We start from the raw sequence: 21526 nt of genomic DNA on the forward strand, positions 1-21526 counted from the left end.
AAACTTGCATTCGATTTGTGATAAACAAATTTACTTACCAGCTGAGGAACCAGTGCGATCAGCTGCTTGCTCTTTGCCTCGGTTTTGCCCAGTCACGAAAGTTCCTTCTCTGCCGCCTTGGCCGGGGGCAACATCACGCATCACTATCACTTCCGGCTCTTCGTACGTACCCGATGGAGTTGAGTAGACGTCTTCTGGAGTGGCCGCTGTTTCTGTTTTAACTGTCCCTCCAGAGAGCACGTTAATTTGCTGCACGGGTTCCCCTTCTTCATAAATACCTGATGGCGTTGAGTAGACGTTATCTTGAGCAGTCCATGTTTCTGTTAGAGTGATTGTTTGGCCGGTAAGAACGTTACCTGCCTGAACCGGGTTGGCTTCTTCATAAACACCCGATGGCGTTGAGTAGACGTCTTCTGGAGTAGCCGCTGTTTCTGCTCTTAGCGTGACTGTTTTGCTGGTGGGAACGTTACTTGGTTTCACAAGCTGTGCTTCTTCATAAACACCTGATGGTCTTGAGTAGACGTCTTCTGAAGCGGCCGATGTTTCTGTCCTGACTCTATGTGCAGAGGGGGCATTTCTCGCCACTACCGGTTGCGCTTCCTCATATGTACCTGATGTTGTTGAGTAGAATCCGTCCGGATCGACTGCCTGACTACTTTCCTCCATCACTACCACCTGCTGTTCGTCGTAGTCTTAAACTGATGGCATCAGTCACCAGTCCTCCTGTTGGTGTTACTCCTACTTCTTTTACTCTTCATCGTATTCTGAATACTGGTACAGACGGTAAGCCACAGTTTAGAGAGCAAAGAATTTGTGCTACTGTCTGAAGGACGAGAGCTAGAGAGCAATCTCAACGGAAACAAAACTGAACAGAAATGTGGAGTGTGGATATTTTTTCCCATAAGCAGTAGCGAAAATCTGATTGTCTAGATCTTTCAAAATGGGACACAGAATTGCTGTACTATTGTCTGCAAGAAGGGTGATTGCCCTTTTCCAACCAGACTAATCTAGAATTATATAAAAGTCCATTTAATTTAGGTTCTGCTTTTTGTGGGTCAGACAAATCAAAATACTTTGCTCGGCGTGTCGAAGACTTTGTTATTTTTCCTATGTTTTCACGCTTACACAAGAAATGTTTGACAGGTCTAAAATGATCGACTTAAAGAGAAATCTTACCAACAGTGTGAAACTTTGATTTGCAGATTCTGTAGGACGATTTGTACTTAAGAATCCTTACGTAATTGTAAATTTTAACAGTACTGATTACATGAGGAAGATTGCGAGAGTGACGCTAAAAGGCGAAGCTGGATAAGGTATGGTATGGGCGACGTTACTAACATCCTTCACCCTGACGTCACGTCCGGAACACACGACTGCAGCAGAGGGTCGTAGATGCCAGATAACCTGTGTCGCCCCCCGTCTCTGTTCTTTCAGATTACATTTAGAAGGCGGCATCTTGAAATGGACTCCAAGAGTTAAAATGGGAGAAGAGGGTTGGACCGCAGTGCAAACAAACAGTGGATAACAATTCTGTGATCTGCGGCCTTTTAAGGCGGTTATATGGGACTACCTTTACCCGGAGAGAAGGGTAATAACAAAGAAAAGGTATCTAATGTGGAGGTTTCTTTGTTCGCTCAGTTTTATACAATGTCAGCCGTTCCCATCAACAGTAGCGTAGCGAAAATCTGATTGTCTGGCTTTTTCAAAATGGGACACAGAATTAATATTTTATTGTTTTCAAGAAGGGTAGTTGTACCAGGAAGCAAGAATGAAGATCCATCCTTCAGTCCACCTTTTCTCCTGTCCTAACACCTGCTAATCACCTGTTCTCATTAATCAACAATCACCTGTGCACAACTCAAACACACAATGTGTTCATGCAGAAAGTCAATTTTACGATTAAGACTTAGTCAAACGCTAGAAATTAGATTTTTTTTCTCATTTTTTACCAAAAATGTAGATTTCGGGTTCTTGTTTCACGAAATAGCCAACTGATCTGGAATCTGGTATATGGGTGGCTTTAGCAATTGGAATGGAAAATGGGTTACCTAGACCAGTCCATTTTGCGGAGAAAGGGGTGTTCAGGGAGAGTCTATTCTTGTATTGGGGGGGGGGGAATCCATTTTGGGGTGGGATGATGTTTTGGGACAGTTAAATTTCTACAAAAGGTCGGGCTTTGTAACTCTTTTATGTCAAAATAGGAAATCAACACCAAATCACAAATTTTCCCTACATTAATTTTATTGTGAAAGGTCTTTAGAAAGTTACGCTACGTTTTCAAACATTTTGTTAGGATATATATAGCTATAAGCAAACTGAGAATATCCGTGAACAGACTACTACTGTTTAAGTAAGTCAAGTCAATTCTTCTATATGTATATAATACACTCGATATGCCGATTATTACAAGCAGGAGGTTATGAAACCGAAAAGACTTCAGTAAAGCACGTAAATATAATGCTGTTAGAACGTGTTTAAATTCTATACTCCTATCATCTCCGACATTTAAAAAGAACATGTAAAATTCAAAACAGAAAGTCAATGCCAAAGTACTGAAACTATATGTACAAAATCTTCGTCGAATTATGTAAGACACATATGCCAAAATCCTCGCAATCTCGCTGGGACATGTCTGCCTCTCATGTATAATTCCTTACCACAGAGCTCTTCTCGGGCACAGGTACAGATTAAGACAATTCACATTCCACTAGAGGTCTTCCACCCTACAGCTTTTCACGTTTCAAGAGGACAAAGTTGTATGCAGTACACCTGTCGCCAGTATAAGCTCTTATATTTCAAAAAGATCCTGCTAGTTGCCTTGCCCCCCCCCCCCATGACCTGGAGGTCATGGGACTAGGTAGTTTAGGTAAGCTGTTTGATGTACATTTGTCACACTTAGTTAGTTTCTTTTGTATGTCTTTTGAAAAGTAGATAAAGGTAAGATGTCCTAGATGCCTGCAGTAACACAGTTATACAATATTTTTTCCTCCTCTTTAGACATTTGAGTTGGCCTGTACCCGCACACTCCGCACAGCTAGGTCTTTTTACCGGTGTGCTTTCTTTTTATGTCGGTTTAAGGAGGATTTATGTGCAGCAGAATAGTCACACTGGTCACACTTGTAGGGTTTTTCTCCTGTATGGGTTCTCATATGTTGGCCCATAGTGAATTTTCGCCCTGTCGAATAGTCGCACTGCTCACACTTGTAGGGTTTTACTCCTGTGTGCGTTCTCATATGTCGGGATACGTGAGCCTTCTGAGCCGCCCTGTACCCACACTCTCCACACATGTATGGTTTCTCACCAGTGTGTTTTGTTACATGTGTGACTAAGTTGGATTTATGTGCAGCAGAATAGTCACATTGGTCACACTTGTAGGGCTTTTCTCCTGTGTGGATTCTCATATGTCGAGATAAGTCAGACTTAATAGCTGTCCTGAACCCACACTCCCCGCACATGAAGGGTTTCTCACCAGTATGCTTTGCTAAATGTTCGTTCAAAGATAACTTTTCTGCCGCAGAGTAGTCACACTGGTCACACTTGTAGGGCTTTTCTCCTGTGTGGGTTATCATGTGTCGGGATAAGTGAGACTTACAAGTTGTCCCGTACCCACATTCCCCACACTTGTAGGGTTTCTCACCGGTACGCGTTCTCATATGTGGGAATAATTTGGATTTTCGAGCCAACCTGTGCCCACACTCCCTAGTGTGTTTTGCTAGATGTCGGTCTAAGGTGGATTTCTGTGCTGCAGAATAGTCGCACTGGTCACACTTGTATGGTCTTTCTCCTGTGTGGGTTCTCATGTGTTGGGATACATGGGCCTTTAGAGCTGCCCTATACCCACACTCCCCACACATGTAGGGTTTCTCCCCAGTGTGTTTTCTTAGATGTTTGTCCAAGTTGGATTTATGTGCAGCAGCATACTCACACTGGTCACATTTGTAAGGCTTCTCTCCTGTATGGATTTCATATGTAGGGATAATGTACACCTTTGAGCTGTCCTGAACCCGCACTCCCCACACATGTAGGGTTTCTCACCGGTGTGCTTTCTTAGGTGTCGGTTCAAGTGGGATTTGTGTGCTGCAGAATAGTCGCACTGGTCACACGTGTAGGGTTTCTCTCCCGTATGGGTTCTCATGTGTACGGATAAGTTAGACCTTTCAGCCGTTCTGTACCCACACTCCCCACACATGTAGGGTTTCTCACCGGTGTGTTTAACAACATGCCTTCCTATCTTGCCTCTCTCCTGTACCTGTGAGGTTGATGTGTTGTCTGGTTGGGGAAAGTTCACATCACATGTTTCCTGCTGCAGGCCCATGTCTGTTGTCTGGGTCTCCCTGCTGTCACTCTCCTTTCCGGGGTGTCTGGTATCGTACATCTCATTCCCAGGGTGTCTAGAATTTCCAGCACACAAGTTTGCAGTAGAAACCTCACAACTGGGTTCTTCCGTTTCTGCTCTTACACCGCGCGTTTTGTCCCTTTCCTCCTCCTGCTGCCGTCCCGTGTCTGTTGTCTGCTCCCAACTGTTGTAAGTCTCGTTCCATGGATGTCCGGTTGGCTGGTAGTCGTAGGTTTCCTGGTCCTCACTGTACGTTTCCTGGCACAGCACGTTCTCTTGTCCATCCTGTTGCCACCTAGTGTCTCCTGTCGGCTCCTCTTTGATGTGCGTCTCGTTCGCAGTTCGTTCCGCGTGAAGCTCTTCAACCTTACGCACACATGTAAAATCCGTCATGTCTAAAATGATAATAAAAATATGTGTAAAGAATATTCATTCATTTACGTCCTTTGCACACCAGAAAGGCTTTAGATTTTACACAAGAAATTCTTCTGTCCAAGTAGTGGACTCGTTTTATCTCCTTAGTTGTATTTCCAGAACTGATAAGAGAGGAAGTATCCTAGCTAAAGTGGGTTCAACACCCTAGATCATGATTCTTTACTGCAGGCATAATTACTGACTCAGTAAAAAACAGATAATATATACATACAATACAGCAACATAGACACAGGAAAACATAAAGATATACATACACAAGGATTTCAAGTGATTTTACGTGATGACTTATTGATTCATTGATTCTAATTTTGTGGTAGATTGAATCCAAGTTAGGGACCGACGGTAGAATCGTGCAAGAATAGTAGAAAAGACGATATACAGCGGAACACTGTTGACATCAAAGGTGTCAGGCATGCATTTCAGGTTCTTGGCAAAGTCATGATCATGCCAAAACAATTCATATGTGCAATACGACACTTGGACACAGGACACCAGATTGAATTGAACTCCATAGCTGCGCAAGTGGGAAACAGGTTTTATTCGCAGTATGTAGATGATAGCAGGGATTTTTTTGTATCACGGTGTTTTCACGCGACTAAGAGCGCAAATAATCTATCATTGATAATTATCAAAACAACATTTTCATGATTTCGTGATGCACCATTTTTGACCATATATTAAAGGTACAAATGGATATTTGGCAGCCGTATATCACTCTCATTAGTTTCAATATGGGGGTGGTGGGGTGGGGGGCCGGGGGTGTTGGCATAGAACTGCCGATCGTAAACACACCCCTATAACTCTCATTTACCATCAAACAAACACCAACCAGGCGTATTTGACAACAACCAAGGGTCTTACCTGTAGGTTTATGGTGATTAGCGGTCTGCACGACTTCTCGTCTGCACGTAAAAATCGTGTAAGTTTGGGTGAAATGAGCACCAAAGACGTAACGACATAAAACAAAATGGCGGGTGTCAGCTCATGAACGGGCAAAGGTCAGAGGTCATAAACCTGATATCACTTGGCAATGTGTCAACCTAAAGTTCGCCGCATAACGCTCTAGACGAAAACTCGTCCGAAAACTTGATTCTAGGTAGGGCAATAAGTGGGGGATCACCTCATTTCACCATCAAATATGCTGTGTCTTTCAGTTCCTTTCGGCACGGCAGCCATGTTTTCTCAGCAGTAGGACTTACAGCTGACCTGTGCGACCTCACCACAGTTCCAGGTATAAGCTATTTCGTACAGTACACTACGCATGTGCGAGCAACATGAAATCTGGGCAATATATCAAAGGTGAAAAACCATGAACGTAAACATTCCGCCATCTTGAATGCGCCATTACCGTCTGGTTACTGTTACGCAAAGGGAACAATGTTTACTTCTGATGGGCCGTTACCTTTGACATAACACCCAGGATTCCTAGCATCCGCACATGTGTAATGAACTCTGCTAAAGACCTTAAGCAATTTTATGGCGCACAATTTTTCTCAAACGTGCGGAACTATATATTACCGCGCATGGAATCCCCGTCGCGGTAAATCGTGCGAGGTATGTTGCCAGGGCCTTGATAACTTTTTCTTGGGTTGTGATGCGAGGCTTTCCTTTTAGGCCCGGCCAAGCAGGCCAAGTCAACAAAAAACGGCTGATATACCCAGAGTTTTGAATGAAAAAAAACTATAACAACGATTGGATATATATAACCAACCACTGCTAAACCAATGAATCAAAAGGCAATTTAAATCAACACAGAATCAATGACTTTGTTTTATTTACATCCCTTTACTTTGAATGATCAAACAGCATCAAGTTCTCAAACATGTATAAGATATTGCAAGACAAAATACCGAATAAACACAGAATATAAGTGCATGGTATACTTAAGTACATGTACACAATACGCAATATTATGCTGCGAGATGTTGCAAAAGTAAAGTTGTTCTTTCGAAAAATTAAAAAAAAATTAAACTAAAACAATTTAAACTACCAATGCCAAAAACGTTTAGATACTTCCGTGACATCTAACATTTATACAACTCTTTAGAAAAAAGAAACAGTCGATTTAACACGAAAGAAAAAATTAAATCTATGCATAAGTATCATCTTATGTACAGAATCAACATCTACAAAGTATTGAGTGAAACTTGCGCATTACTTCAAGCCAAGCTCTTAAAAGATTTGCTATAAATCTTGCCAGACTACCTGAACTAGTCTACCTCTTTTCTAAATTTTTACAGAACTTTGTTATCGGACCCATGTACAGACTAAGACTACAGATAATGTTTTCACCCCTGGATACGATTTTTTCCTTCTAAATGACCGTTCACGTTTTAGAAGGCAAAACCGTTGTATGCTGTACATTTGTCACACACGTAGATGTAGGTCCTTTGGTAGGTCTTGTCAAATGTTTCAGGAGATGAGATTTCCTAGCCGCAGTGTAGTTTTAGTTTGACGTCATAAGGTTTTTCTCCTGTGTGCGTTCTCATGTGTTGGGCTAAATTAGACCGTCAAGTTGCTGTTCTCACACATGAAGAATTTCTCACCGGTGTGCTTTGTTAGATGCCTGTCCAAAGTTGACTTCTCTGCGGCGGAAAAGTCACACTTTAGGTTTTTTCATCTGTATGCGTCCTCATATGTCGGGCTAAGTCAGACTTTTCGGCTGTGCTATGCCCACACTCCCCACACATGTAGGGTTTCTCACCTGTGTGTGTCATTAGGTGTCGGTCCAAAGTACATTTCTGTGCAGCAGAATAGTCGCACCGGTCACACGTGAAGGGTTTTTCCCCTGAATGCGTTCTCATATGTTTGTATAAGGTGGACTTTCGAGCTGTCCTGTGCCCGCACTCCCCACACATGAAGGGTTTCTCACCAGTGTGTGTTGCTAGATGTTTGTCCAAATCGTATTTCCGTGCTGCACAATAGTCACACTGATCACACTTGTAACGTCTTTCCCCTGTGTGGGTTCTCATGTGTCGGGATAAGGTAGACCTGCCAGCTGTTCTGAACCCACACTCCCCACACATGTAGGGTTTCTCACCGGTATGTTTTCGTATGTGTTTGACCAAAGTAGACTTATCTGCAGCAGAATAGTCACACTGGTCACACTTGTAGGGTTTTTCCCCTGAATGCTTTCTCATATGTGCGGATAAGATAGATCTAGTATATGCTCTGTATCCACACTCTACACACAAGAAGGGTTTGTCACCGGTGTGGTTTGCTACATGTTTCTTCAAATCATCTTTCCGCGCTGAAGAAAAGTCACAGTGGTCACACTTGTAGGGTTTTTCTCCTGTGTGGGTTCTCATATGTTGAGATAACGTTGGTCTATAAGGTGTCTTGTACCCGCACACGTCACACACGTGGCGCCCTCCGTCTGTGTGTTTTGCTAGATGTCTGTGCAAAGCAGATTTCTGTGCTGCAGAATAGTCACACTGGTCACACTTATACGGCTTTTCTCCTGTATGGGTTCTCATATGTTGGGATAAATATAACTTAAAAGCTGTCCTGTACCCACAATCCCAACATATGTAGGGTTTCTCACTGTGTTTTGCTGCTATGTGTTGGTCCAAGTTGCCTTTTTGTGCAGCAGAATAGTCGCACTGGTCACACTTGTAGGGTTTTTCTCCTGTATGAGTTCTCATATGCCTTGCTAAGTCAAACATTTTTGTCGCCCTATACCCGCACTCTCCACACATGTACGGTTTCTCACCGGTGTGTTTTTTTGCTATATGATAGGCTAGACTGCCTTGCTGTGTAGCAGCATAGTCACAATGGTGACACTTGTAGGGTTTCTCTCCTGTGTGGGTTCTCATATGTTGGGATATGTGAGACCTATAAGCTGCCCGGTACCCGCACTCCCCACACACGAAAGGTTTCTCGCCGGTGTGTTCAATCACATACATTCCAGTAATGCCTATGGTCTCCTGTACCTGTGAGGTTGATGTGTTGTCAGGTTGGGGAAAGTTCACATCACACGTTTCCTGCTGCAGGCCCATGTCTGTTGTCTGGGTCTCCCTGCTGTCACTCTCCTTCCCATGGTGTTCTGTACGGAATGTCGTCTTCCCAGAATGGCCCATCTCCTTCACAGGATGCCCAGTACACAGTTCTCCAGAAGAAAGCTCACAGTTAGACCCTTCCATTTCCGCTTTTACACCGCACGTTTCGTCGTTTAGAACGTCCCTTTCCTCGTCCTGCTGCCGTCCCGTGTCAGTTGTCTGCTCCCAACTGTTGTAAGTCTCGCTCCAAGATTGTCCAGTTGGTTGGTAGTTGTACGTTTCCTTGCACAGCACGTTCTCTTGTCCATCCTGTTGCCATGCAGTGTCTCCAGTCGGCTCCTCTTTGATGTGCGTCTCACTCGCAGTTTGTTCCGCATGAAGCTCTTTACTAGGTGGCAGACACATGAACCCAGCCATCACTAAAATGATGATAAGAAAATAAGTATGAGAAAAACACATAATTTTTATTTAAACATTTTATAATGCAGAAAAAGGCGCAAACTTTACACAAGAAAGTCCGTTTTACTTAGCTCCTGAATTGTTTTTCCAGTAACAAGATCTGGATATGTATCAATTAGGGGATAGAACAACATAGTATTTCCTTATTCAACACAGGCACGAATTGACTCATAGTAAAAACAGAATACATTTATTCAACACAACAATGCAGACACATAGAAACATAACAATCTATATATACATGCGCCTCCAGAGATTTTGGACTTTAATTGTGATAGAACAAATATGAAATTGTACAATGGTGTAATAGAAGAGTACAGTGGACTCGTTTATGCCATCTGGCATCGGTCAGGTGGAAAATACACATTACTGGCACTGTAGCTTCTTGGCATCTTCATGATTATGCGAAAATAATGACTGCACACAAAACGGAGTTGACTTCCATATATACTATATATGTATATCTGTAGCTGCGCACCAAAAATGGTGGGCATGTCACTACTAGGAAAAGTTTCGCATTATGGTGCACGAATATAACGATCGTAACTTAATCTATTATTTGAATTATATCATATATATATCATAATATTATCAAATAATGCAATATTTTGTTGTGTCTGGCATTATATTTATCATTATATTTGAGGTGTAAGATGATATTTGGCTGTCGTTAGATTTCACACATTAGTTTGAATGCCCCCCTCCCCATCGACTACCGATCGCAAACACACCTCTAATTGTAATTTACCGCCCAACAAGCACCAACCAGGCAGTATTTACTATAATCAGCAGTCTTACCTATAGGTCTACTGTTGTAAGCGGTGTCCAAAACTCCTACAAATCGTAAAATCGCTTCAGTTTGGAGGACATGAAAACGCAAGGCAAGCCAAAAAAAACAAGATGGCGGACGTCAGCTCTCACTAACAGGGTAAAGGTCACAAACCTGATGCTAAATAGGCCAAACCACAGATCGCCGCCTAACGCTTTACCTCCTGGTTTAAAACCAAGCAAAAATAACGCTATAAATGAAATAATAGTGGTTATAATTCAAGTATTTTATGAAAGAAGACTCCAGAAAGACTAGTGGATGTATTTCAACACTAATGGAGATCTCCTAGTAAAGAAAACAAATGTTCTACCACAATTTCTACGTCTCAAAATTGTCAGGTTTTGACGGTTAGTCCAAGCCAGGTGAAATCCGATATGCGCAGGATTTCTTGAAACACTGCTACAGCTTAGTACAAGGATGCTATTGCGCTTCATATCAACACCTGACATTTTGCTTGGTTAACATTTCTTCCGAAAATTATGTTATTTCTTCTGTCAAAATTACGCCCTGGTAGGAAATGGAGTTAGAATTATCAGACGATAGAAACCAACACACAATTACTGTCTTTGCTTCCTTAATTTTTAAGTAGCTCTGCCAAAATTTTGCTAAGATTTTACACATGTCAATATCACCTATATTGCTATAAGCTTGAACGCTACGAATACAAAACATTTATAGCATACACATCGGTGCATATACACTATATAATTTGGAATGTTATATCATTCTATAAAATAGACTAAAGCATGCAAATATACCAAAATATTCCAGTATTCAAATTGATACCGACATGTGTACATTGAATGAAAATAAAAGATCGCATCGATACTACTTTAAGTCTATAACCTACATCTAATTTTACAGTCCGATTTCAAAAATGCTTTCTTACATAAATATTCTTAACAAATAAGCGGCCAACACAAAGAAAGGAGCACATCTATCATGCCTACTATCTTAAGTACAAACCTACATGTATAGAGTTTTAGGTGTAACTATATCTATGTATGTGTCTGTATTTTACGTTTGGGACTGCATTGTTAGCAGCGACACCTAGCTGCAGTTCAAAGTAAACTTCTATATCTGTCGCCTGTATGAGCTCTTACATTTCAAAAAGGCTTTCTTACATAAATGTTACTAACAAATAAGCGGCGAACACAAAAGAAAGGAGCACATCTATCATGACTACTATCTTAGGTACAAAAACCTACATCTATAGAGTTTTAGGTGTGACTATCTATTGTACATACATCTATAGAGTTTTAGGTGTAACTATATCTATGTATGTGTCTGTATTTTACGTTTGGGACTGCATTGTTAGCAGCGACACCTAGCTGCAGTTCAAAGTAAACTTCTATATCTGTCGAATGTATGAGCTCTTACTTAAAAAAAAAAGATCCCCCTCCCCATGACCTGGAGGTCAAGGAATTGTGCAGGTTGGTAAAGCTGTTTGCTGTACATTTGTCACACTATTTAGGTTGGTAAATCTGTAAGTGGGTACGCTGTAAATTTGTCACACTTGTGGATTTAGTTTGTTTCTTATTTCTTTGGTATATGAAAAGTAGAAATATGAAATTTTCCTCCCTGCAAAGTAGTTTGAGTGATAACACTTATGTCTTTTTTTCTCCTCTGTGGGTTCTTATATAGTAGGTTTAAGACATTTGAGGTGACTTGTTCCCACACACTCCTCAAGTCTAGGTCTGTTTACTGTGCTTTCTCACATGTCGGTTTAAGGAGGATTTATTTGTAACAGCATAGTCACTCTGGTCACACTTGTGGCGTTTTTCTCCATAGTGTATGGGTTTTCATGTGATTGGATAAGGTAGCTCTTTGAGCCGCTCTGTACCCACACTCCCCACACATGTAGGGTTTCTCACCGGAATGTCTTGTTTGATGGTCGATCAGATGATGTTTCACTGCTGCCGAATAGTCGCACTGATCGCACTTGTAGGGTTTTTCTCCTGTGTGAGTTCTGATGTGTTGGGCTAAGGTGGGCTTTCTATCCGACCTGTACCCACACTCGTCACACATGTAGGGTTTCTCACCGGTGTGTTTTCTTTTATGTTTGACCAACCATGATTGGTCTGCAGCAGAATAGTCACACTGGTCACACTTGTAGGGTTTTTCTCCTGTGTGGGTTCTCATGTGTTTGGACAAGTCAGACATTTGAGCTGCCCTGTACCCACATTCGCCACACATGTAGGGTTTCTCACCAGTATGTGTTCTTAGATGTCGGTCCAAATTGGATTTCCGTGCTGCAAAATAGTCACACTGGTCACACTTGTAAGATTTCTCTCCTGTGTGGGTTCTCATGTGTTTGGATAAGAGAGATTTTAGAGATGTCCTGTACCCACACTCCCCACACATGTAGGGTTTCTCACCACTGTGTTTTCTTAGGTGTCGATCCAAGTGGGGTTTTTGTGCTGCAGAATAGTCACACTGATCACACTTGTAAGGTTTCCCTCCTGTGTGGGTTCTCATGTGTCTGGATAAGTAAGACTTTTGAGATGTCCTGTACCCACACTCCCCACACATGTAGGGTTTCTCACCACTGTGTATTTGTAGATGTTTATCCAAAGACGACTTCCGTGCAGCAGAATAGTCACACTGATCACACTTGTAGGGTTTTTCTCCTGTATGGGTCCTAGTATGTTGGGATAAGTTAGACTTTCTTTCTGTCCTGTACCCACACTCCCCACAGATGTAAGGTTTCTTACCCGTGTGTTTAACCACATGCCTTCCCGTATAGCCTCTGCTCTCCTGTACCTGTGAGGTTTATGTGTTGTCAGGTTGGGGAAAGTTCACATCACACGTTTCCTGCTGCAGGCCCATGTCTGTTGTCTGGGTCTCCTTGCTGTCACTCTCCTTCCCAGGGTGTTCTGTACAGTCCATCTCCTTCCCAGGATGCCCAGCACCCAGTTCTGCAGAAGAAAGCTCACAGCTGAACTCTTCCATTTCCGTTTTTACACCGCAAGTTTCGTCGTTTGGAACGTCCCTTTCCTTGTCCTGCTGCCGACCCGTGTCTGTTTTCTGCTCCCAACTGTTGTAAGTCCCGTCCCAAGGATGTTCGGTTGGTTGGCTTGAGCCAAAGTAGTCGTATGTTTCCTGGTCCTCACTATACGTTTCCTGCCGCAGCACGTTCTCTTGTCCATCCTGCTGCCATCCAGCGTCTCCTGTCGGCTCCTCTTTGATGTGCGTCTCGTTCGCAGTTAGTTCCGCATGAAGCTCTTTAACGGAAGGCACAAATGAGAACTCCGCCATCTCTAAAATGATTATTAAAAAAAAACAAGTATGAGAAAAACATAATTTTTATTGATTATGTTACAAAGCAGAAAAAGGCGCAAACTTTGCATAAGAAAGTCTTCTGTGGAATTTCTTTTACCCGTTTTAGTTCCTCAATTGTTTTTTCAGTAAAAAGATTTGGATATGTATTAATTAGGCGATACAACATCTGAACAACATAGTATTTCTTTTTTTTAACACAGGCACGAATTGACTCATAGTAAAAACAGAATACATACAAGAGACCAATACAAACAAACAGAAACATAACAATCTATATATACATGCGCCTCCAGAGGTTTTTGACATTATCGTTGTGCCAGAATGAATATGAAGCACAGACAGTGCAATGGTGTTAGAAGAGTGGACACGCAAATATATAACATAGCACTGTTTACACCATCTGGCATCAGTCAGGTGCAAAACACATTTCACTGACACTGTAGCTTCTTGGTAACTTCCATGCCTTTCGGCATAGTGGTTTACGTTGCAGTGTTTGCACTGGAATGGAATGCACTACCGCAACACCTTATATATATAGAAGCTAAGACCACATATAGCTTCAAAGCTGGGGTAGCCAAGTACTATATATATATGGTTACCCCGGCTTCACCCAGCTGTAAGGGTAGGAGCCTATACCTAGTGTGGCAATGTACAGTATCACGTTGTTCGTTTATTTATGCACAACTTTTTGTTGTTGCTGTTGTTGACGGCTTGCACCACCACCACCGGCCACACATGGGTTAGGCCTCTGAGTATGTCCTAGACATCATACCCCAAGCGGGGTTTTGTCTAGTATTGCGTAGTTAAGTAGAAGTTTGTGGTCTGGTTTGTTGTCTTCTTCCTTACATTTGTATATATGATACCTTACACTAGTTACAGGGTTTTCTTTTTCACTGTGAGCTCAAGGAAAAGTTTCGTTTTATGATGCGCGAATATAACCGTCTTCATTTCGTCTGTCATTTTGTTATCAGATACAACAATTTCCCTCATTTGTGACAGTATATTTGTGCAAATCGATGTGACATCTCACACGTTACTTTGAATGCCCCCCTCCCCATCAACTACCGATCGAAAACACACCTCTAATTCTAGTTCGCCGCTAAACAGGCACCGATCAGTAAGCATTAACGGCAACCAAATGTCTTACCTGAAGGTCTACGGTAGTAAGAGGTCTCCAAGACTCCTACAAATCGGTAAAAATCGCGTCAGTTTGGAGGATATGAAAAAAAGACGAGACACAAACCAAAACAAAATGGCGGACGTCAGGTAAAGGTGAGAGGTGACAAACCTGATACACTACGGGTCAAAGCAAAGATCGCCGCATAGCGCTTTACTCTCCTGATTTTGAACTAAGCAAAAATAACACTATAAATGAAATAGTAGTGGTTATAATTCAAGTATTTTATGAAAAAGGACTCCAGAAAGACTAGTGGATGTATTTCAACACTAATGGAGATCTCCTAGTAAAGAAAACAAACGGTCTACCTCAAATTCTACGCCTCAGATTTTATCAGGTTCTAGCAAGGAGGTTAAAAATCATTGGGCCAAGCAAGGTGGAATCCGATATGCCCAGGACTTCTTCCTCAATTCATGTTTATATCTTGAAACACTGCTGCCACAAGGACTTTGATTCAAATCAACACCTTATATTACATTTCGTCCGGAAATTATGTTATTTTTGTTACAATTACGCCATAGTAGGAAATGTCTACATTTCTTAAGCAGCGAAGGCAAGGGAATCAGAATTGTCAGACGGTATAAACCAACACCAATGCAAATTACTACCTTTGCTGATACTTACTTTATTTTGAATTAAAGCTTTACCAAAATTATGCCAAGTTTTCAAACATGTCAGTATCATCTATATTGCTATAAGCTTAAAGAATACGAATACAAAACATAAGTACATCTATAGTGCGTATAATTGGCATCGTTCTATAAAATATAGTCTAAAAATAGTGTAAAAAGTAAATATATCAATGTTATAAATGTTCCAGTTTTCAAATTATCACCGACATGCGTAAATTGGAGAAAGAAACAAATATCGTATCGAAACAGTCCGATTCTAAAACCCACATCTATCTGTATGTCTTTACAGTGCTATTTAAAAATGGGGGTTTTCTTACATAATGTCACAAGCAAATAAGTGGTCAACTTTAACACAAAAGAAACGTGCATAACTATGCTTGTGGCCCTAGGCACTTAACCTATTTAACGTACAAAATCTATATCTATAAAATTCTATATCTGTATGTCTTAACAGTGCTATTCAAAGGGGAGGGGGTTTCTTACATAATGTCACAAGCAAATAAGTGGTCAATTTTAACACAAAAGAAAAGTGCATCTTTATCTGTAACTATGCTTATGGCCCTAGGCACTTAAACTATCTAACGTACAAAATCTATATCTATATAGTATGAGGTAAAATTGAAGAGTAATATTAAAAAGAGTAAGTTAATGCCAAAGTACTGAAACTATGTGTACAAAACCTACATCGGTCCGGTCCGGCACATAAGCTACAATCCTCACAAGCTCACTGGGACATGTCTGCCTCTCATGTACAATTCCTTACCACAGAGTAGGCCGATTTGAGCTTTCATGAATAAACAAAGTTTCAAACAAAAAAGAAGTCAGTCTCAGTCCCAGGTACAGATAAAAACAAAAATTCACATTCCATTCAGGGTCTTCCACACTACAGCTTTTCACGTTTCAAGAGGACAATGTTGCCTGCTCTACATTTGTCGCCAATATGAGCTCTTTCATTCCAAAAAGATCCTACTGACTACCCCAAGCTGCCCCCCTCCCAACCCATGACCCTGTCAAGGAACTATGTAGGTAAAGCTGTTTGCTATATTATAAAAGATTAAGCTGGCTGTCTCTCCCCCCCCCCCCCATGATCTGGAGGCAAATGGACTATGTACTGTTTGCTGTACAATTGTCACACTTGTGGATTTAGTTTCTTTCGTACGTCTTCTGAAAAGTAGATAAGGATGAGATGTCCTAGATGCCAGTAACACTAAATACATAGTTGTACATGTATTTCTTCCTCATATATGCTTGGCTAGTTCGACATTTGAGTTGCCCTGTACCCGCACACTCCGCACATCTAGGTCCTTTTACCGGTGTGTTTTCTTACATGTCAGTTAAAGGAGGATTTTTTTGCAGCAGAATAGTCACACTGGTCACATTTGTAGCGCTTTTGTCTTGTATGAGTTCTCATATGTTTGGATAAGTTAGACTTTATTGTTGTTATGTACCCGCACTCTCCACACATTTCTCACCACTGTGTTTCATTAGATGTTGGTCCAACATGCCTTTCTGTGCAGTAGAATAGTCACACTGGTCACACTTGTAGGGTTTATCACCAGTGTGGGTTCTCATATGTACCATTAAGTGTGACTTTCGAGCCGCTCTGTGCCCACACTCCCCACACATGTAGGGTTTCTCTCCAGTGTGTTTTGCTAGATGGGAGTGTAAATGCTGTTTTTGTGCAGCAGAATAGTCACACTGGTCACACTTGTAGGGTTTCTCTCCTGTATGGGTTCTCATATGTTTGGATAAATCAAAGTTCCTAGCTGTCCTGTACCCACATTCTTCACACATGTAGGGTTTATCACCAGTGTGTTTGGCTAAATGTTGGTCCAAACTGGATTTAACTGCAGCAGAATAGTCACACTGGTCACACTTGTAGGGTTTTTCTCCTGTGTGGGTTCTCATATGTCGGGATAAATGAGACTTTGTAGTTGTACTGTGCCCGCACTCTTCACACGTGTAGGGTTTCTCACCAGTGTGGGTTGCTACATGGGCGTCCAAGGTATCTTTCTGTGCAGCAGAATAGTCACACTGGTCGCACTTGTAGGGTTTCTCTCCCGTGTGTGTTCTCATATGTCGGGACAAATTAGTCTTCAAAGCTGTCCTGTACCCACACTCCCCACACATGTAGGGTTTCTCACCAGTGTGTTTTAATAGATGTAGGTCCAGGTGATTTTTCTGTGGTGCAGAATAGTCACATTGGTAGCACTTGTAAGGTTTTTCCCCTGTATGGGTTCTCATATGTTTGGATAAGTCAGACTTTCGAGCTGTTCTGTATCCACATTCCCCACACATGTAGGGTTTCTCACCGGTGTGTTTTACTACATGTTTGTCCAAATCACATTTCTGTCCAGCAGAATAGTCACACTGGTCACACTTGTACGGCCTTTCCCCTGTGTGGGTTCTCACATGTGCCGACAATATAGACTTTCGAGTTGTTCTAAAACCACACTCCCCACACATGTAGGGTTTCTCACCCGTGTGCTTTTTTTGATGATTGGTCAATGTGGTGTTGTCTGCTGCAGAATAGTCACACTGATCACACTTGTATGGTTTCTCTCCTGTATGGGTTCTTATATGTTTGGATAAGTCAGACTTGTAAGCTGTCCTGTACCCACACTCCCCACACATGTAGCGTTTCTCGCCGGTGTGTTTTCTTAGGTGTCTGTCCAAGTGGGATTTGAGTGCTACAGAATAGTCACACTGGTCACACTTGTAGGATTTCTCATCGGTGTGTTTTGCTGCTATATGATTGTCTAGATTGCATTTCACTGCTGCAGAATAGTCACACCGGTCACACTTGTAGGGGTTTTCCCCTGTGTGGGTTCTCATGTGCCGGGATAAGGTAGACCTGTCAGCCGTCCTGTACCCACACTCCCCACACATGAAGGGTTTCTCACCACTGTGTTTTGCTACTGTATGGTTGTCCAAAGTGGATTTCCGTGCGGCAGAATAGTCACACTGGTCACATTTGTAGGGTTTCTCTCCTGTATGGGTTCTCATGTGTCGAGATAAGCATCCTTTATAAGTTGTCCTGTACCCACACTCCCCACACATGTAGGGTTTCTCACCCATGTGTTTAACCACATGCCTTTCCATATTGCCTCTGCTCTCCTGTACCTGTGAGGTTGATGTGTTGTCAGGTTGGGGAAAGTTCACATCACACGTTTCTTGCTGCAGGCCCATGTCTGTTGTCTGGGTCTCCCTGCTGTCACTCTCCTTCCCAGGGTGTCTAGTATCGTCCATCTCATTCCCAGGGCGTCCAGGATTTCCAGCACACAAGTTTGCAGTAGAAACCTCACAGCTGGGTTCTTCCGTTTCTGCTCTTACACCGCGCGTTTTGTCCCTTTCCTCGTCCTGCTGCCGTCCCGTGTCTGTTGTCTGCTCCCAACTGTTGTAAGTCTCGTTCCATGGATGTCCGGTTGGTAGAGTTGTGTTGTACCTTTCCTGGTCCTCGATGTACGTTTTCTTGCACAGCACGTTCTCTTGTCCATCCTGTTGCCATCCAGTGTCTCCTGTCGGCTCCTCTTTGATGTGCGTCTAGTTCACAGTTTGTTCCGCATGAAGCCCTTTAATGAGAGGCTCACACGTGGCCATCTCTGAAATGATGATAAGAAAATAAGGGTTACAATAGTCCATTTATTTCTTTTGCAAACCAGAAAAGAGTGCGAATTTTGCACAAGTAATTCTTGCACAAGAAATTATTCCAGTTATACAATTTGAATATCTCGATGGGGTACATATTTTTATTCAGGCACTAACTGACTCAATAAAAACAGAATACATAAAGTAACATTGCAACATAGGACTACTTACTAAGGTACAGGGAAACATAATACATATACTACTGGCACCTCCATAGGTTTTGATCATCTTTTTGTGGTAGAATAAACCCGATTAAGCAAAGACTCTACAATGTGTTTAATAGAAGAATTGACAAATAAAAATATACAAAGGGTAGTACTGTTAACGCCATCTGGTATCAGGTGGAAACCACAGCGACATTTTTCGTATCATGGCGTTTGCACGGCCAAATAAACCATTATCGGGGCACTTCATCTATCATTTCGTGATTTCTGCGCCGTTTGTGACAGTAAATCGGAGGTAGGAGTCGATAACTGGCAACCATTATTAGTTTCATTATTAGACATCCATACAATTTACTTGCTGTAACCTCATATATGCACGCAGGTACATAGCTCTGCACAGTTCAGTTCCACTGCCCCCCTCCCCACCAAATACTGATCGCAAACACACCTCTAATTCTAATTCAACCGCAACGGGTATTGGCCAAAAACTGACAAAAGCGTTATATTTGGGCAAAGTTGCTTGGTATGTCAGGTCCTGGCGTAGACTCCCTTGAAATAAGCCTGTTTGTTCTACCGTCAGACGGCCGTTGCCATGGCAACGGCCACTTTGGGCCTTTCCCTATGCTTAACTATGGGACTTAGTGTGAAAGCGCCTTTGGCCCGAAACCCGCACCCCCCCCCCCTTTTCTGCGGCAACTAACCTTGAATCTAACCCTAAATCACTCCTAACGTAACAACAGACACAGATTGTCTCCGTTTTAATGAAAAGAGCAGCCAGAATAGTGAATTTGATCAGATAATGAGACCACTAAATGGCCCGTTCTATAAGCCCTGTACGGGGCCTACCTAGTGGCAGGTGCCAAAGTACAAAGTTGCCGAAATCTCAGCAACCGCTTGAAAGCGGGGAAAGTTGATTGGCAGAAGTTTACATCTTTACTAGTTTTGTTGTCTGAACGAAAAAAAATCCAAGGTCAAGTTCGTTCAAGGTAGCAGAACACAGTATTAGTGGGCGAACCCCGGGGAGTATGACGCGGGTACATAAAATAGTACGGATAAACTTGTTGAAGGAGAGGTAAAAAGCCTTATTTGAGGGGCAGCCAGTTATAACCTGTGCTACGTGGTCACGGAAGGTGTCGACTCTGAGACTGCATGGTTTGGATTGTGAAATTTTTCTATTTTGTGTATAAATGCGCTCCATTACGCAACTGCCTTTCTAGCGTGAGCCGGCTGCAGTTCTGTGACCTCCGCAGAGGGGCATTTCAAAGAGGGCGTGAGAAGACGATACGCCGACAGTATTTTTTTGTTTTTTAATATATTGTGGCTTGGACCTTCAACTCAAACATATCCGATTTTGGTATTCCAAAAGTGCACCCTACTATATTTTTCATTGCGTCGAAGCTAGTCACCTTGAGGCCCTTAACTATAGAAATCCCCATAGGCCGAAAACTGTGTTCTGCTACCTTAAGCGCTGAACTAGCACCAACCAGGCAGCACTAACGACAACCAAGGGCCTTACCTGTAGGTTTATGGTGGTAAGCGGTCTCCACGACTTCTGGAATTACGTAAAATTGCGTCAGTTCGGAGATGAGGTCGAACACGTCGACGAAAATGCCAAACAAAATGGCGGTCAGATCACCGACAGGGTCAAGGTGAGAGGTCACAAACCTGATACTACCTTCACGATGGGTCAAACCACAGATCGCCGCATAAAGCTTTGCTCTTCTGGTTTTGAACCTGCGGAAAAAAAAACGTTCTGACTCTATTTCTACGCGTCTGACTTTTATTCAAATCAAGTTGAAATCTGGCATTAAGGCTGCTATGCCCAAGATCTATTGTTCAATTGGCATTTATAATTTGAAACACTGCGACGGCAATGCCATGACTGAACTATATTTACAACACATATTTGGCTTTCTTTACGCTTCATTTATTTTCAGAAATCTTTGTCTTAATCAAGATAACACCGCAATTAAATATATCTCTACATGTCTAACGGTAAAACTGCTAAGGCAGGAGAATGAGGATTATCAGACGATATAAATCAACAGAAAATCATTGGCTTTGTTTACGCCTGTTTTATTTTGACAACACTGAACCAAAAACGGTTCTCAAGTATGTGTAATATACCATGCTTTATGCCAAATACTAAGAATCCATGTGTACAAACTACATATATATGTGCCAAGTACATGCATATAACCACTATACACAGCGCACGTATTGCTGTAAATGTTATTCCTTCGTATAAATCAAAGTCCAGAAAGTCCAGGATCCCAAGAATTCAGGTTCCAACATGATTACTTACTAATTACAGGTTAGCTACTAACATGCTATAACTACCATAGGATTGTACGAAACAAATATGATAATCATATATGCAAAACTTTTTCTATCACTACAACATTTTTTCTATCGCTATAAGATATGGCGATTACTTTCAATGCTACAAGTGTGGTGCGGTGTTCACATGGTCCTATACAAAATGTTCATGTTCCGTACGGTAAGACAAAGGGAATAGCCACCAAAGCGTCAGTAAATTACAGATTTCAGCTCATTTCTCATCAAC

At 42.0% G+C, this 21526-nt stretch overlaps 4 protein-coding genes across 7 annotated transcripts in view; all 4 read right to left on the reverse strand.

The window, feature by feature from the left end:
• Positions 1-30: 30 nt before the first annotated feature.
• Positions 31-5751, reverse strand: LOC118407724 (zinc finger protein 436-like). Its single transcript, XM_035808243.1, has 4 exons — positions 5633-5751; positions 3946-4731; positions 3593-3742; positions 31-692 (listed from the first exon to the last, which is right to left on the reverse strand). The coding sequence occupies exons 2-4, from the start codon at positions 4727-4729 to the stop codon at positions 31-33; spliced, it is 1596 nt and encodes a 531-aa protein (XP_035664136.1). The 5' UTR covers positions 4730-4731; positions 5633-5751.
• A 770-nt stretch (positions 5752-6521) lies between these two features.
• The window catches only part of LOC118407601 (gastrula zinc finger protein XlCGF57.1-like), a 63720-nt gene continuing 48715 nt past the window's right edge, over positions 6522-21526 (reverse strand). Inside the window, exon 2 of the mRNA XM_035808100.1 lies at positions 6522-9188. Coding sequence (XP_035663993.1) covers positions 7378-9186 — 1809 coding nt within the window. The 5' untranslated portion in view covers positions 9187-9188 and the 3' untranslated portion in view covers positions 6522-7377. The remainder of the gene's footprint in view (positions 9189-21526) is intronic.
• LOC118407643 (zinc finger protein 525-like) overlaps positions 11167-21526 on the reverse strand; it is a 35044-nt gene continuing 24684 nt past the window's right edge. The window contains exons 1-3 of one of the 4 annotated variants that reach the window (XM_035808157.1): positions 14487-14587; positions 12100-13317; positions 11167-12015 (exon numbers count right to left, since the gene is read on the reverse strand). In XM_035808157.1, coding sequence (XP_035664050.1) covers positions 11822-12015; positions 12100-12589 — 684 coding nt within the window. In that variant the 5' untranslated portion in view covers positions 12590-13317; positions 14487-14587 and the 3' untranslated portion in view covers positions 11167-11821. Of the gene's footprint in view, positions 13318-14486; positions 14588-20476; positions 20610-21526 lie in introns of those variants that run through there. The other 3 variants (XM_035808154.1, XM_035808153.1, XM_035808155.1) reach the window with 3 other exon arrangements.
• Positions 16256-21526, reverse strand: part of LOC118407667 (zinc finger protein 239-like) — a 7635-nt gene continuing 2364 nt past the window's right edge. Inside the window, exons 4-6 of the mRNA XM_035808183.1 lie at positions 17561-17670; positions 17089-17161; positions 16256-16932 (exon numbers count right to left, since the gene is read on the reverse strand). Coding sequence (XP_035664076.1) covers positions 16589-16932; positions 17089-17161; positions 17561-17670 — 527 coding nt within the window. The 3' untranslated portion in view covers positions 16256-16588. The remainder of the gene's footprint in view (positions 16933-17088; positions 17162-17560; positions 17671-21526) is intronic.

This window comes from Branchiostoma floridae, unplaced genomic scaffold (assembly GCF_000003815.2).
Source record: "Branchiostoma floridae strain S238N-H82 unplaced genomic scaffold, Bfl_VNyyK Sc7u5tJ_1439, whole genome shotgun sequence".
Taxonomy (NCBI): Eukaryota; Metazoa; Chordata; class Leptocardii; order Amphioxiformes; family Branchiostomatidae; genus Branchiostoma; species Branchiostoma floridae.

Coding starts and splice junctions, on each gene's coding strand:
- LOC118407724 (XM_035808243.1), bottom strand. CDS start 4,729: ATGACGGATTTTACATGTGTGCGTAAGGTTGAAGAGCTTCACGCGGAA. Junction 3,743..3,945: donor GAAATCCATACAGGAGAGAA/GCCTTACAAATG, acceptor ACTATTCTGCAG/CACAGAAATCCACCTTAGAC. Junction 693..3,592: donor ATGTGGGTACGGGACAACTT/GTAAGTCTCACT, acceptor CATCAGTTTAAG/ACTACGACGAACAGCAGGTG.